The sequence below is a fragment of the Leptosomus discolor genome, chromosome 6 (genome assembly GCF_034619465.1).
Source record: "Leptosomus discolor isolate bLepDis1 chromosome 6, bLepDis1.hap2, whole genome shotgun sequence".
In the NCBI taxonomy this organism is placed as follows: domain Eukaryota; kingdom Metazoa; phylum Chordata; class Aves; order Leptosomiformes; family Leptosomidae; genus Leptosomus; species Leptosomus discolor.
The window spans coordinates 12,482,332-12,498,870 of NC_141396.1; the positions used below are offsets into that span (position 1 = coordinate 12,482,332).

Sequence of the window (16,539 nt, forward strand, 5' to 3'; positions counted from 1 at the left end):
CTGGGCCCTTGCTAGACCCTTAAAGGAAAACTGCAGTGATGGCTAAATAAATATTTGCTAAATAAGAACATATATATTGAAATTTATGCAAAACTGTTGAGAAATATCTGCAAAATTTCCATCGCTGTACAGTAATAAAGGGTGCTTGTAACTTTCCATAAACTTTGTCAAGTCCAGGATGGACAAGAGCAGGATTCAGTTTTGACACTCGTTTCCGTAACTTATATACAGGGGAAAGTCCCAATGTGGACATTCTACAGCCATTTTCCCCTGAGCATTTAGGAAGAAGAGAGTGATAAATTAAATGGAAATACAGTGAATGCTGTTGCCAGACAAGCTCTGGTGTTGCTTGAACTCAGCAGAGTTCACCCCAGCACAAGTTAATAATTTGAAAAGGGCAACTTGCAAGAGAGAAAAATAAAAATTCGGAAAGCTTAGAAGACTTGAAAACTCAGATAAAACCTCAGAAACCTGTTAAAAAAGTAAGGATCTCAATTTATACAAATGTATGTTTACTCAGAAATGTGCTAATTCCTCTGCTTCCCATAAGCTTTCCTGTTATCAGTGCTCATTGCTCTGGGTACATAAGATGAGCTGCAGGATCGAACGCTTGCTAGGTCTCACTGGAGAGCCAATGATGTGACCCTGAGCTGCCTGTTGGATTTGTGCTGAAGGCTACTCCTGGTCATTCAGGTGTAACCATCCAGTCAGTGGTCACTAACGGGGACTTGAAGGTGGCTGGATGTGATGGTATCATTTTCTTTTGTTGCTTGCTGTTGAACCTGGTGAACCTCAAGTACACTAAGCCATAAGAAGGAAGAGGATTGGACTTTGTGACAGACAGAATAAAAAAGAGAAGTGGAAAGAAAAGGGCAGCTCAGCCAGAATCAGACTACAAGTTGTCACCAGTCCCACCAGAAACCCAGACCTGCTCTGGGATTTATAGAGAAGCATCCTTATCACCAATACTGCATTCAGGTGGTTTTCCTCTCACACTTTTCTCGCACTGGAGCAGCGGCAGCCTTTATTAGATGGACATGCCTTCTGCTTCAGCAAGAACTGTTGTATCCCCACCACAGTTATTCCATAGTCACCCCAGTGGAGTCCATCACAAGTTAATTCCCATTAGCCAAAGAAATGCCCTAAGAAAAGGCGTATTAGGGTTATTTTTAAGAAGTCAAATGAGAAAAAAGTACCACCAGGAAAAGAACAGAAAGCAAAAAGCTTGGTATGCTTAGCTGGTTCTTTCCAACTGGACTGTTCTCTAATGCTGAACATTAATTGGAAAATAACAGCATTCCTGCCTGCTTTTAGAAAATCAATATGCACTTTTCTGTCCCCTTCCCCCTATTCAGGTTAATTTATTACAGGGATATTTTTAGACAACTAAATAAATTAAAAAAACCCAAAACTTTTCCAGGCAAAAATTAATAACTATAACCAGCCAGAAAGACCTCCCCAGTGCAATCCTTCCTCTGCCTTCAGTGTTGCTCACTGTTGTCCACGCCAGTCACCTGCCCCAAATCACTTGTCACCCCTTCCGCAAAGCTGGATATGCATCCTACGTTCCTTTGAACTGTCACAAGCTGGAGGAGCAATGGCTCTGTTTGGCAGGGGCTGAGCTGTTGGACATTTTGCAGCAGCAAAGTTTGGCAGCGTTGCCTCAGCACACAGATGTTAACGCCAGTTCACCATTCCCTGTCAACCAAGTGAAAGAGCAAGAAGAAGAGATGACAGGACTGGAAATGCAAAGGAGGCGACATCATATTTCACAGATTATGTAATGTAAACAAACAATAATTCTAGCAACATTGTTTTGCCTTTTTTTTTTTTTAATACATAGTCCTGCTCAAATCCCCCTGGATCTAATTAAAACTTTGTTGGCCACCCACCAATCAAGATAATTACATTGTCTGGCAAAACCAACAGCATCATAGACAAAATAAGGTTGTGCAGAGAGATGCACCTACGTGGCAAACAAAACAAAACAGGAAAACAGTCTGGGTCCCATGCCTTGTTTATCCATTTTTGCCTCTTTTGGAAACTGCAAAAAGAACCAAACGTTATAAAAGATGTCGAGTTTGCACCTCAAAGAGTCCTTCAGCAGATGTTGAAGGCAGCAAAATGCCCAGAATGTGTCAACGAGGATTTGAAATCATGATAAGGGAATCTTTCAGGAGACCAAGGCACCATACTAAACATTAAAATGAGCTGACTGCTGGGAGAGACTGAATCAGAAAAGGAGATCTTACTGCTGTGGAAGGGCAGATGCTCAAGATGTGTTATTTAGAGCAGTCACCACTAATAAACCAGGGCTTGCTTAAGTTCCTTCCAAGCAAGGTCTGAGATCCTGGATTTATTCCTTGTTCTTTCAAGTTCCCTGAATGCTGCTGCTGTGATAGCTGGCTTATTCCATGACAGCAAACATATGTAAGCTATGCTGCAAACGATCCTGATCCAAATTCCATTGAAATCAATGAAAAGACTCCCACTGATTGCAATCAGACATAAATGAACTGAAATGTAAATGGAGACTTGGCCAGACTGGAAAATTGAAACCATTTTAAAACAGGATATCAAGGAGTCTTGATAAAAATGTTAAAAATTACTTTGGATTGAATGAAGACAAAAGTGAAGCTCACTTAATATCTTTTGAACAAACATTGTTTCAAACGGAGGAGGAAATCATAGCGATTCAGACTTGGACTAATACATGCATTTGGAGGGCTCCAAACATTGGCAAGCACAGTTTTGGCATAAGAAAAGCACAAACCCTGAATTATTATTAATTGCATGAAAATAACATCCAAATGGAGTTTTTCCCTTATGCTTTCTTGATGTGAGAATAGATATTAAACACACAGAGCCATCCACATGCAAACACTCCTGAAAATGGAATCTCAGGGAATGCTTGCAATGAAATAAGCAGAAGCATCGCTTATGTGTTCCTTTCACTGCCTGGGTTATTTCTTGGATTTCATATTTGTATACATGTATTAAACAGTCAGACTGACTGTTTTTTCATCACCCTTATTTCATAAATCTGATTCTTCTAGAAGGAAGTCTTTTGACTGAAGATGAGGGGATTTCTTTTTTTTTCTTTTTAAGGCATTGATTGAAAACTGATATAATTTCAACTAATTTTGAAATTATTTTATAGAGTTACTTTATACATAATATCAAATTTAATCCTAAAATAAGTTATCATTATCAGGGTCCTGTTTACTAGAAACAAATGTCTGTATATGAGCTTTATTTAGCTTAAACTTCTAGGTGCTACATCTGCAGATGTACCAGGCAAACTGCTAAGAGCTCTGGGCAAGGAATGAACCCAGCACCGAACTTATACAAAGAAATTCTTTTATGTTGCAAGGTGTTCAGGCAAACATCTCAAGTAATTAAATCCATATGAATAACTGATTTTTTTTTAATTCCATGACTAAACTGAATTAAAAATACAGACAAAAGAGCTTCAGAAAGAATCAAAGATTCATTTCAAGCTGAACTCAACACTTTGTTCGGCTTGCAAAACAGTATTTTGTTTTCCTTTTATGTATACTGATTTATATTTAAAATAGACATATTTTTAAAAATCTTTCAAGCAGGCAAAATTAAGTTCAGATCACCATTTTTAAGATACAATAAATAAAAAAAAAGGAAACCCTTCATTTTCAAAGTGCTCAAATGGAATATTTAAATTTGCCTGCTTTGGCTTTGTATTTTGTGTTGAAACATTTCAGATGAGATTTTGAGCCAGTAGGAGCCTTGTCTTCATACTGTTCACTATAGTTAGGAGGACTAGTCTGTCTTTTCTTTTTTAAAAGAAAGAAAAGAGAACAAAGAAAGCCAGCTGATAATCTCATATAAAACCATGACATCGGGAGCTCAAAATTCCCTATATGATTCACAATGAAAAGATTGACCGCGCAGAAATAGAGATTTCCTTTGGAGCTTCTCCTGGTTTTCCACCACCCTTTCCAAATCCTTCCTTCTGATATTTGGTCAGAAGACTGGAGCTTCTCACCAAACATGGGACTGACATGCTAATTCTTCTGCCCTCATTAGAGGGTGTATCTCTCTCTGTCCCACCAAGCTGCAAAATACTGGATGGATGCCACAGATCTGAGAAGCTGTTGAAGAAGCTACCAGGCTGGAGGGAGTAAAGGTCAGAAGAAGTTTTCCTCTCTTCATCTGCCTTCGTTTCTGACCAGGTAGATCCAATGAAACCATTAACCTTCCAAACAGCTGCCCCAATGGGAAAGGTATCTGTGACTATGCGTTGTAATGCTCAGATGTGGATGTCCGCTGAAGAGTATCACACTGCTTATCATCTAGCAGAAAAATTCATGAGTATCCTCTGACTTGTTTTAGGCAGAAATGAGCTGGGTCAGTAAAACTAGTTTTAACTGGTGGCCAGATCTATCTCTCCTGATTTTGTACCATGGGAGTGTGTGTATGAAAAGCTCTGCTGGTTGATCTGTGAATGATGCAGCTGTCTCCAGAAAAGGATTTCTGACCGTGACTTAAGAAATGATACATCAGTGAAGCAGGACAAAGTTGCCTCACAGAAATTTTTGCCTGGTTGTTTTTTCAATTCTGAAATAAAATACTTTCAATGAGCAAGCTCACATCTTCAATCAGCCTCAAGGGTTCTTGTTTTTTCATATTTTCTATTTTTCTTGCAGTAAGAAGGTAGGATAGAAGAATAATCTTTTTTCTCTGTCTTCTCTTTCTTCTACTAAAAATTATATCTTCAGTTGTACCTGGAACTTCTACTTTGTCAACACTTCTGGCTAAGAGAAATCAAGCAAGGTGCACAAGCAAGAAAACACCATCTGTAATGATGACAAACTATAAACAGCATTCACAGGCCATTAAGTTTGTAATTTCTTTCTCTTCATCATTATTCTCTTACCTCCATTAAATTCTTCCACAATCAAGTGAAGAAGCCAAAGGTGACAGCGGTAGAGTGATAGACAAGAATTTTTATTGTCCTGTCGATACAGATAAAACTGGAGATGATAGAATGTCAGGCAAACTTCCTCAGTGACGACTAAAGTTCAGTAATCTCTGAAAAAGGGAGAAAATACAAATGATTTTTACACTTGTTAGGCTTTTAAGAAGATTTATGTTACTAAAGTATCTTGACTCTATGGAAGATGCTTTGAGTGATATTTATTGTTCACAGGAAACTATTATCTGCACTTGATCAGTCTGCTTCAAATTGCAGATTTTCAAGGTTGCAAGACTACCAGAAGCATCCCACAGCCACGATTCTCTTGAGGAACGGGAAAGGCCTAGAAGATGAGGGAATGAAAATGGCTCAACGGACACAGCTGAGCAAATTTCAACTGATTTCAAATAACTTCAAAGTCCCTCTGTTAGTTATGGAAAGGAGTATTTGCATCTCCATCCAAGGGAAAGAAGAGAAAGGAACCTGCTGAGAGTCAGATATAGAACAGATACATGTCCAGGAGAACAACAGAGTGAGTAAGGTAAAGCCCAAGTTTTTTAGTATGGCCAAATCTAGGATGTTATAGTGCAAATGTCCCTGGCTGTTGTTTGGCAACGGATGCCACCACCATTAGTAGCACTACATTAGACCAAGAACTCCAGTCTACTCCACTCTCTAATAAATGCTGGGACTCCTGTAGGACTCTGCAAAGGTTTGGCAACAATACTTGGTGATAATACTTAGGGTAGGTGGGATGGGACCCAAGAGGATGAAATTGTCTGAGTCCCCACTGGTTTGTTAAACTAGTCCTGGAGATTCAGGAATCTCATGAAAGGAGAACAGGACTGATCTCTGGAGGAATACACATTTCACTGTAAGATGGTATATAAGCTAATGCTCAACCTGGAAACCATTTGTCATTGGAACAGGTTACTGCCTTTATCTTGGGGAGAGATAGGATTTATTCCTGCCTTTAGTTCTAGACATGTCTTCTTTAGACATGTCTTCTTCTTGAGATTTTTACCTCTCATAGATTCAAATATTCAAAGAAATGTTGGTTGTGAGGGGCCAGCCTCCCACTTGAAGCCAGGCTGATATCTTTGCTAGATCAAGTTGGTCATAGCTTCCTGAGGGAGATTCTACAATTTAAAGAACCTGTCCTAGAGTGGCACTATCTTCCTGGGTGAGCTTTTCCTAATTTTCAGTCTGAACATTTTAAACACCGATTTTGTCTTCTCTTTGTTTTAGCACCTGCCATAACCAGGCAGAAGAGTCTGGATTCTTCATCTTTGTAACTCCTTCTCAAGTAGTTGTAGGCTGATATTTGATTGCCCCTTAGCCTCCTTTTCTCCAGGCTAAACAAGCCCAGCTCTCAACCGTCTCCTTGGCAGGTTGTGTGCTCACCACCTTGGTAGCCCTCCACTTGGTAGCCTTCCTCGGTTTCTCTGTGACCCTCTTGAACTGTAGACCCACACCAGAAACAACCTCCCCTGTGCTAAGAACAAGGAGATTATAATTTCTTCTGATCTCTTGATGATGCTTTGCCAAAGGCAGGTGAATAAGCAGTTTGGCTTATTGGCAAAGAGAGACCCAACGCAATCCCCATACCTTTTCCAGTCAGTTGATTCTCAACCTTTGAGGCTAGCGGTCCAACCAAGTTTCAGACCCCTGTCAATTGCTTTGACCTGCCCATACTTCTTCGGTTTACCATAAGACTGCTGTGGGAGCTGGTGTTACAACAGTCAGCTCTTTAGTAACAAGACAATCAGGTTGGTCAAGCATTATTTGCTTTTGCTAAAGCCATTTTCATTTTTCCTTGTTATATTCTTCCCTTTCATGTGGTTGGAAACGTCCACAGTGTACATTTCAGTTATTGATGGCAAAAACCTTCTGGGTATTACAGGGTTGCTTTAAAACAGTCAGCATGAAATGTGACAATTGCTGGGTCATCCCTGTGGTTATCATTCATATTGGTGGTAGTGAATGACTTGACTAACAAGGAACACCTCAGGCTTCCTCCTTCTGCCAATGTTTACTAGTTTAACAGTTGTTGTAATAAACCTCATTCTAGCTCTGAGCTCTAGCTCCGTTTTTTCCTTAGCTGCAAGCTCAGAGCACTAGCTAAGTATGTGCAGTCCTGATATAAGTGCAGTCCTTGCAGTTCTACTTTACACTTAACTAAACTATGAAACCCAGCAGAATCTAAGACCAGCTTTTCAGGGCAGCTTTCCAGATTTCTTAGGCTGTAAAAGCTGATCAAGAGAGAATGACAGCTGGGAATTTCAAGCATAAGATTTTCTCACCGACTGTCTTCTGTGGCCTGGGGTGCTTTTGGCTCCTAAATCCCATGGTAATCCCTGACAGGGGAGCAGTGCTCAGGAGTGCAGTGTGGGAATGGGTTGATTTCTCCAGAGCACAAGGGGAGAGGATCACTAGACCAGTGAAATGCAAGGTCAGCATAGAGGAGCAGACGTCACTAGAGAAGAAACGTCATAGGTGGGATTAAATCCCGGGATCTATAGGCATAGTGGCAAAGAGTGCTGGATTCAGCGTCAGCGTGGATGTGTAGTTGTGCAGCCACATGAGAATTGCTTTAGCACGTGACTGAGAGTACAGGCTTATTTGGGGGAGTCACATGCTCCCTTTGTCCCATGGCAAATCCACCCTTGGTTTATCACTGAAATCATTGTGCAGAGCTGGCCCAGGACATCTCTGCAGCTGGAAGAGCAGGAAGGAGGCCTGGACCCAAAGACTAAGATGCAGCCTGTGCCATGGGTGGGGTGGGACGGTGTGAAAATCCTTTGGATCCAGAAGTGGAAGTGGAACAGAGGAGCCTACATGAGAGATTTTCCAGAGGATAAAGATCCAGGCAAGTCCTGTTGTCCCCAGAGAGAGATGCTGGCTGATAAGCATCATTAGATATTTCAGTATAAACTGTGCTTTAAGGAAAACTGGCACCAGGTGTTGGTGCTGAGTACCTTCCTGCACTTAGAGACAATCACACTGATACAATCTGCTTGCCACCCAGCTCTCCTTGCCAGATAAATTGCTATCTGAAATTTCCATTTGAGGATTTAGCAAAGTGAAATGGCTCTTTAAATTATATAGTGGAAAAGTCTTGCACTTTTTTTGAGATTACTTTAAACCTCAGTCTTTGCAACAGGCTGCAGCAAGAGGGAGTGAAAGAGCAAAAAGCCCTTGCTGCTAATATTTATAGCAACTAAAGCAAAATCGCATCACATTTGCAGATGAATGGGAGCCTCTGTAAAAACTGCATCAACTTAATTCTGGGATGGCACTGGTTTGGGGCTTGATTGTCTGGAATAACAAAGGAGAGCTTTCATGTTAATTAATTTAGAGGAATTATTAGTGTTAAAAATAAATAGTTCAATCACCTTTCCAAAAATAATCTGAGGTAAATGAAATTGAGTGGAAAGAAGATACAGATTTTATTTCAGTTCCAGATTTTTTTTCAAATAATTTTTGTGTGCCAAATGCATTTCCCCTATGTGAGGTCCTAGGATTTACTTCTGATAATACCTATGTAAAAATTATCTAAATATTTCTACAAAACAAGCCACATAGGTAATTAATTTCCATTTGTTCAGCAAAATAAGAAGCACTTGGAAATAGTTCTTTTGATGTATATAATTAGCCTCTATTTTACTGAAAGAATGAAGCATCCAGAACCTATTTAGAAAAAAAAGATCTCTTTGTGATATTTACAGTTGAGAGCCATCTTTTTTTTTTTTTTTTTTTTCCCTAAGGGAAACTGCAAAAAGCCCTGTTGTTTCCTGATTTGTAATTATTATTTTTTCAAACAGAGATTCCTTTTGGAGGAATTACGTGTAATGTCGAACTACAGTATTCATCACTTACCGTGGCTTGATTGGAATCAATGAAGCAGTGTTCTTCTCGGGGTCCCTTCATTACACAGTCTTTACAAAGAAAACCAATGATTTAAAATGAGTGTAGGTTCTCAAAATCCTGTTTACACAAATATTTACTAGGGAGAGATTATACTGCTTAGCCTAAAAGACATTCGAGTGTAAGATTGACCAGGCTATGTTGTGCCCCTGACCTATATTGAAAACTCAGCTGATTGAGCCCACCCAATTCTGATTCTTTCTCTCCATCCTTCTTTTGTTCTTCTTTCTCCCTTCCTGCCCCATCAAAGTGCAGGCAATGTTGGCACAGTCCTTGAGGTGCTTCTGTCATGCAGGGTCTAGCATGTTTCAGAAGGAGACAGGAAGTTATCTCAGGACCACACTTTCACAAGTAGTCTCTGATTGAGAGCGTGAAACACTCTGGAGGAAAGGATTCCTGCAGATGGCAGATTATTGCAATCATTGTCATAAGGATTTATGTCCTTGACCAAGTCCATATTTCCACCTGTCTCTGAACCTGCCCAGTCCCAAGTGAAGATTTGTGTACTCATGTGCGTTCCAGTCAGTGCCTGCTTCTCTTCTCAGGGCTACATAAATCCTTAGGAAGATGCTTGCTCCACTGTCACAGATACCCAGAACTGGTATCTACACCCTTCACTATGTTCCTGCTTGAGCTTCCTTATCCCAAAAGCGAGAACCTCCTCAAACCCTCTCATGTCTGTGCAGATCTCTGCCTTTCCAGTAGTTCCTGCCTGGTGAAGAGGAACACCCCCTGCCATTGCTTATACTGGTAAAGGCAGAGGCTGAAGAGGCCAGCTGAGACCTGCATTTTTCATTTGCTCTCATAGCATCATGTTTTACAGTGCCAACAATTGTTTCCTGTTCCATGGCTCCCAGGGCTCGCTCCTCTCCCCTCGATCAAGGTAATACTGGCCATGTGAAACAGTCTCCTGATCAGGTAGTGTAGCAGCTCTGATGGAAAACACATTCTTATCAGAGGTTGCAGCTGGACATGGGGTGTAGTCTGTTGCTACTGAAACATCAGATCAGGTGTAACCTCAGGTCGGGATACCCACGAGTGCAGCCTTTCCTTTCGCGTGAGCATGGCCATGGAGTTCGGTCCCTACACACCAGTGCTTCTTTTTGGCCAAGTATATGAATTCAGCCCCTCTCCAATGACAGCGTAGGGGCTTACTGTAGCTCCCAACTCAGAAAGCTATCCCTTACATCAAAAGACAGGGGATTATTCTTCTGTGCCAAAGATGCAGGCTTCTTATCTCTGATGGCTCAATCATCACATCATCTGTGGCAGAAAGATGGCTGGCAACAAGATTAGATGACGGCGATTTAAAATGTCTCTCTTGGGTAAGTACAGACCATGAGTATTCAAAAGCACACGTAATCAGATTGTAAAATTGACTACCACAGCGTGCCTCAGACACCAAGAGTATAAACAAGGATTAGACAAATTTCGGGAAGCCAAGTCTATAGCTATTAAACACAAGGGATCAGGTGCCATTTCTGCTGCTGGAATCTCCTAAACTGATGATTCCTGGAAATAGGGATGGCGGAAAGGCTCGTACTGTACGTTTCTGTCTAATATCCACCCACAACAAAGGTTATGCTGGAAGAAGTGGCTGTGGTCCTCAGGTCAGACCCAGTATTTTCTCTCCATGACTGACATTTGCTGAAGAGCTCTGCAGGTGTAGTATATTCACAATGTATAGGGTGTGCTCTACCAGGCACATCCATATCACTCACTGGTCACTCATCACCATCCAGAGACAATCATCTGCCTGAATGAAACAGCCAGATTGTTTCTCTCATTAGCCTTAGCCGCTCATTGGCAACAAATCTCTATTACACTCCCAGGAGAAATATCCTCTGACTTCTTACTAATTTCCTTCTTCCAAGTTCTTTTTCTGTCTCACCCACTCATGTCTTTGAATTTTATCCCTTTAGATTAAAGCCTCTTTAAGAGACTTGTCCTAGGAAGGTATCATTCTTTAGTGCATCCTTTGGCATAGATCCATCACCCTTTGGGATAGATCGATCTGGTCAATCTATTGTATCGAAGACAAAGGATTGGGTTCGTAATAAGGGAGCTCCATCTCCAATCCTTTCTGCTTTGCTGATCGTACTGTGACTCAGTTTCCCCCATTTATACAACAAGAGTAAAATTGACTGGCCTTTGTGAAGAGTTTTTGTTTAGTAAAGGTAAGCAGTTGTTTAAGTGCAAAGTGTTAATTATTATTACCAACAGGCTGTAACTAATAGTAACCATTTAGCTGGGAGATATAGAAACAGGTATGCAGTTAATTGGTTTACAGTAGATTCAGCTGAGGTCTGGTGGTTACATTGCAGACAATCCATCATTGTTGTAAGCAGCATGAAGTTATGGCCAGCTTCAATTACTGTGAGCCTCCCTTTGCCAGTGGTCTCGTGCTAATATCCCAAGATGTGTCACAGTGAGCATTTGCATGAAATCTCTAGAAGAATGTGGAACAAATCTGTAAATCTCTTTCTCAAATGCCCTGCCAAAAAAATACACTAAAGTCTTCCATGTCAGAAAGGAAATGTTAAAAACATTAATTAAAAAATAAACTCTCCTGAAAATCAAATGGGAATGAGTGAGAGCAGGCAGATGGGGATGGAATAAAATTCCAGTGGAAAAGCCTTTAATTCCCTCCAGTCTTAAAGCGCGTGGGCATTTGCAAGTGCCCGTTAAAGCTCGGGCCCCTGTCCTGCTGCGTGGGCAGTCACCAACAGTGGTGCCTGCAGTAAGGGACCAGCGGCTCCCCTGGCCAGCAGACACCAACCTCTACAATCAGGGTTTGTTGATCTCGGGCCACTGCAAGTGACTGCTCCCTGGGGACGAGACCTAGTGAGAGAGGAGCACAGCTCCTGGCGGAAAAATTGCTGGTCCTGAAAACAGGAGAGACAGCGGGAGCAGAAAGGGTTTTTTTCTGCTGACAAACCAGTGGTGGGGAATCTCTCTCTCCCCCTCTCCCACCAACAACTGCTGTCATTTCATTTCCAAAAGCTTGTCCCTGTCTCCATCAGCATTTATGTGAGTACATCTCTGCTATGCCTGAGTGATTTATCTAAACATCGGCAGCTACTGTAAATGACAGTACAGCAAAGCAAAGGCGGAGGCGGGAACGGAGGGGTACGAACACGACTTTTCGGCTGTGAAATCAAGCGCAGGTGCCTGTTCCCAGCAAGTCCAGTGCATCCACATTCCTCACAGCGGGAGAGAAAGAAAGGGACATTTCAGAGCCTGCTCAGACATTTAAGGCCATTTAATTAATCGAATTAAAATACTTCCCCTGCAAAGACTATACACACGTGTATGCGTGCTTATGTATATGTATTGCTCCTTCTCTTTGCACATTTGCTTCCAGTCCGTATACGGTGGGATTAGTACGTTGGGGAGCAGGTTTTAGGGGTTTGAGCTAATGGGAAGCACAGGAGAGGAAGAGATCGGATGATTTGAGTTTAGAAGTTGGAGTAAGTCCTTCTTGGAGTGCGTGTGGGTGGTGTGCGTGCGTGAGAGAGAGGGGGAGTGAGTAACCAACCACTCACGAAATACACGCGGGGCGTCCTGGCGGGGTGGCTGCGGGAGGAGTGTGATGCAGAAGCGGCGAAGTGAGAGCGAGCAGAGAGAGAGCGAACGGGAGAGGAGCGAGCTGCGACTTCCACAGAGGCAGCCGGGAGAAATCACCAGCCAGGATTTGCTCCTCTCTCTCTCCCTCTCTCTCTGATTTCAATTCAGCTCCTCCCCCGTGTGGTTGTGGCTTTGCCTTCCATCAAAAGCCCGATCAGCAACGCCAGTCTTGGGGGGAAAAAAAAAAAAAAAAAAGGAAAAAGAGGGGGAAAAAAAAGACAGAAAAAGGAAAAAGTGCAAAAGAAGGAAAAGAAAATAAGGGAAAAAAAAGAGGGGGGGAGGAAGAAAGCAATCTCCCCTACTCCTCGGCTGCATCCAATACAGCAAAGTCTGAAACTTTATGGAGTTCTTGCTGTGTTTACCCCGCGGCGGGTAAATCGGCAGCACCCAGCTCTCTCGCTCTGCTCTCTCCTTCCTGCTCTTTCTCCCTCGCACTCAACAGCAGTCAGCCGCGATGGAAAAAGTTGCTGGCTGGTACCCAGCCTGGCACGTTGCTCTCCTGTACTGGACATGGCTTTTCCTCTTCACTTTTGGCTTTACCGGTGCAGAAATAACTTGCAGATCCTGCCATTCCCAGGTGAAGCCGCAGCAGCAACATCCGCAGCAGGGATTACTAATGCATTTGAGGACCGACAGAGGACAAAACGAGCAGAGGAGGTTCCCCGGGGAGAAGGGAGGTGAGAGAGGGCAAGGAGCCGGGATGGAGGCGGAGGAGGACGGTGCCAGGCTGCAAGCGACCCTCGCCCCTGCTCCCGCGGGGACCGAAGTCAGCGGCTGGGAGACCCCGCGATGGACGAGGGAACCCGAGAAAGTGGCCGGGGAGAGCCGGCCCCGAGCGGCGGCGGCGGCGGCTCCTGCCGAGGACCAACCTCCCCGGGGCCAGGGGTCCCCCCCGGCGGGCGGCCGGCCGGGGCCGGGCCGGTGGCGGCGGCGGGGCCGCAGCCCGCGGGGCGCAGCGGGGCCGGGCGGCGCCGCGGGGCGGGAGCCGGGGGACGGCGGCGCCGCCCGCTTCGGGCTGGAGGAGCTGCGGCTGGGCAGCACCACCTTCGCCCTGGCCGGCGACTCGGCGCACAACCAAGCCATGGTGCACTGGTCGGGGCACAACAGCAGCGTGAGTACCGCCGCCGCGGGGGCCCGGCGGGCTGCGGGCGGAGGGGTTGCTTTTGTCCTTGTTTCCCTCCCCCCACCCCCCCTTTTTTTTTTTTCCTTTTCCTGCCCCCCCCCCTTTTTTTTTTTTTTTTTTTTTTTTTTTTTTTTTTTTTGGAGTGGTGGGGGATGCTGGGTTTTTCTTCTTCGAGAGGGGATTTTGCGCCTCCGGGCGCCGGGTATTGGCTTCGCTTAGCAGTGTGCAGTGGGGCAGAAGTGCTTCAAAAGGGCCATTCTTCTGGAGCAAAAAAACTTTCCGCCGCCCGCCCTCTGCGCACAGCCCCCTCCAGCCCCCTTCTCCCTCACCCTGGAGGCAGAGAGGGATAAGCCAGAGGACAACCCCCTCCAGTCCTCTTCTCCCTCACCCTGGGGGCAGGGAGGGATAAACCAGTGCTACCGCCCGCGGTGGGGAGGGAAAAGGTCGGTCTCGGGGAAGGGGGTGTGTGTGGGGTGTCGGGGGATATGATCCATCCTTGCACCCTGCCATCCCCCCAGTATAACCCCCACCGGGAGCCTGGGGGGCTCAGCTGCAAGCAAGGCCTGGGAGAGGCCCTCTGGTGCTGCTCTTCCTCCTCCTAGCCCTGGGGGCCCACGTCAGCCCGAGAGCTCATCCCCAGGCCCTGCTGATGGGGAGATGCTGGAGGGCTTCAGGACTTCATCCCTACAGAGAGGCACCTCAGAGAGGAAGCTCCTTTTTCCTTCTTGTCACCACGGTGTTAAAATGAGACAGTTCTTGTCTCTTCCCTGTAACCTGGACCTTTCTTGGGAACAGCAGCAGAACAGCTCTGACATGAGCCAAGCAGAAAAAAAAAAACAAAAACAGCCAGAGAAGTAGGTGACTGTTTCCAGGCTGGAACAATAGTCATGGCATCGGAGTTACCAAGTTAACTTGAGCCCTGTATCCCTCCAGTCTCTGCTGCAGAGGTAGCCTGGAGCCAGGGGGCTGAGGCCTGGGGAAGGCAGAGTGAGTTGCCTGGTGTGCTTTCTGCCTGCTGTTAACTCTGCTTGTGGACTAGCTGAAGTGGGGGGATTGGTCTGTCTGAATACTCCAACTTCTGTCACTTTGCCTCTCAGAGAGCAAGCAGAACGCTAATATGAGAGCAAGCAGTGCTGGCACTATGTGGTCATTGCCCATACAACTTCCCAGGAGAAAGGAGGACTCTGGTTCTTCTCCTCTAAGGTGTCTCCAGCTGTAATGCCGGAAGATTTCTGGCTGCTTGACAGAAATCTTTGTCCTCCCTTTCAGCTTTTAGTTCTAGGAACATGGTAACATTTTGAAATAATGGTCTAATCATTATGAATTCGTTTTAGTATAGATTGTATTGAGGTATATCACAGCCACCTGATTTAGAATTACAGCGGATGTCATCAACATCTCACTGTGGGTTCAGCCCTAGTTAATTGGGACATGGTTTTATGGTCTCATCAGGAGCTTTTTAATCAATTAATTGACAGAAGGATACTTGTGATCTCCGTTTTGAAGGACTTTCCCCTTTCTTCACAACTCAGCCTGTCTCTAATATAGTTGTGTGAACAGAAGCTGCCTTGTAGGAAGGCAGGTCCGTTCATACTAATTGAATTGAGGCTGACACAGGTTTAAAGTGACCCATTTGCTAAGAAAAAGCTTTTGAGATAAAAAGTCATCCAGCAGGCATCAGTTTTCCTGGCCTGTCACTGCAGGTTTTTTTCATCTGTACATTTATCAAGACACATATATTGTTATTATATATGTGTTCTATTGTACATGTGCTTAGGTATACGTATACATGTATGTATGTTTCTGCCCACAGTGCTAGTAGGACTATTAATACCAGGGACTGATTTACTATGTGAGTGTCTTGGTGTACAAAGGTTTTCAGGCAGCTGTGGGGATGTATGCTGCCACTGTCCTTCCCAAAGTGCTGTGGGTTGTGTTGTGTATGGGGAGATTATGCTCCCACCTTGCTGCTGGGGGCTCTAGCCATGCTGTGCTATCTTGTGCTGTGATGGCAGCCCCCTCGCAACACTAAACGAAGCTGGGCCGCAACAGGACGTGGATGCATGACAGGCTTGTCCGGGCTCAGCTGAAGCAATGGTGCGTGTTCAGTAGGTAGCCTGAAGTGGCACCGATCCAGTGCCTCTGCGTGGAGATTTTGGGCACTCAACTGCGAAGGAGCTGAGAGTGGGACGGGGTTGGGGTTGGTGCTTCCTTTAGGCACAACGTATGTAGTTCTGCCTGCATGGGGGTCATAAAGGACCCCAGAGTGCTGCTTGCAAGGGCTGCTGTGTAACCCCAGTGCCCTGGCTGCACTCCAGCAGCAGTAGCCGCCAGCTTCCTGCCTGCGTTTCCCTGCCATGGCAGGGGGATGCAACACGCCTCTTCCCATTTTCTTATGTGCTCTGTAAGTGCTGTTGTCAAACAGCTTTTGCCTTTCACCCAGACACAGGGGCACTAGGAAGATGATCATGGTTTGCAGCATCTGTGCGAGTACAGGAAAAATCCAAAACAAAGCTCAAATTATTTGAGATCCCTTTAGATGGAAAAGCTGGGAAATTAAAGCACCACCAAGGTTTTCTATTGCAACTGCAATCTTGCCAGCCTCAGTGTGTTTCCCTATATCCTTATTTGGGTAGTGGTTTGGATATAATTGCCATGCTTCTGATGGAGGAGAAAGGACTCCTGAAAGGACTCTTGATTTCTGGAAGGGATTGTTCTTGATGTTTGGAGCTTCTTTCAGGCTTGGCTCTGATTTCATGTTGAGTGTGTGCACCATCTAACTGATAGCATTCTGCTCTGAGGATGAACTCGCTGTATGCTTGGTACAATAAGAATAATAAATAATAGTCCAAGTCATCCAGGTATGACTCCACCAACATAAATTGTCTTACATCAGGGTTTATTTTGG

At 44.5% G+C, this 16,539-nt stretch overlaps 1 protein-coding gene across 1 annotated transcript in view; it reads left to right on the forward strand.

Annotated features, from left to right (window-relative positions):
• The first annotated feature begins 12,962 nt into the window (after positions 1–12,962).
• SORCS1 (sortilin related VPS10 domain containing receptor 1) overlaps positions 12,963–16,539 on the forward strand; it is a 303,971-nt gene continuing 300,394 nt past the window's right edge. The window contains exon 1 of the mRNA XM_086467217.1: positions 12,963–13,619. Coding sequence (XP_086323343.1) covers positions 12,963–13,619 — 657 coding nt within the window. The remainder of the gene's footprint in view (positions 13,620–16,539) is intronic.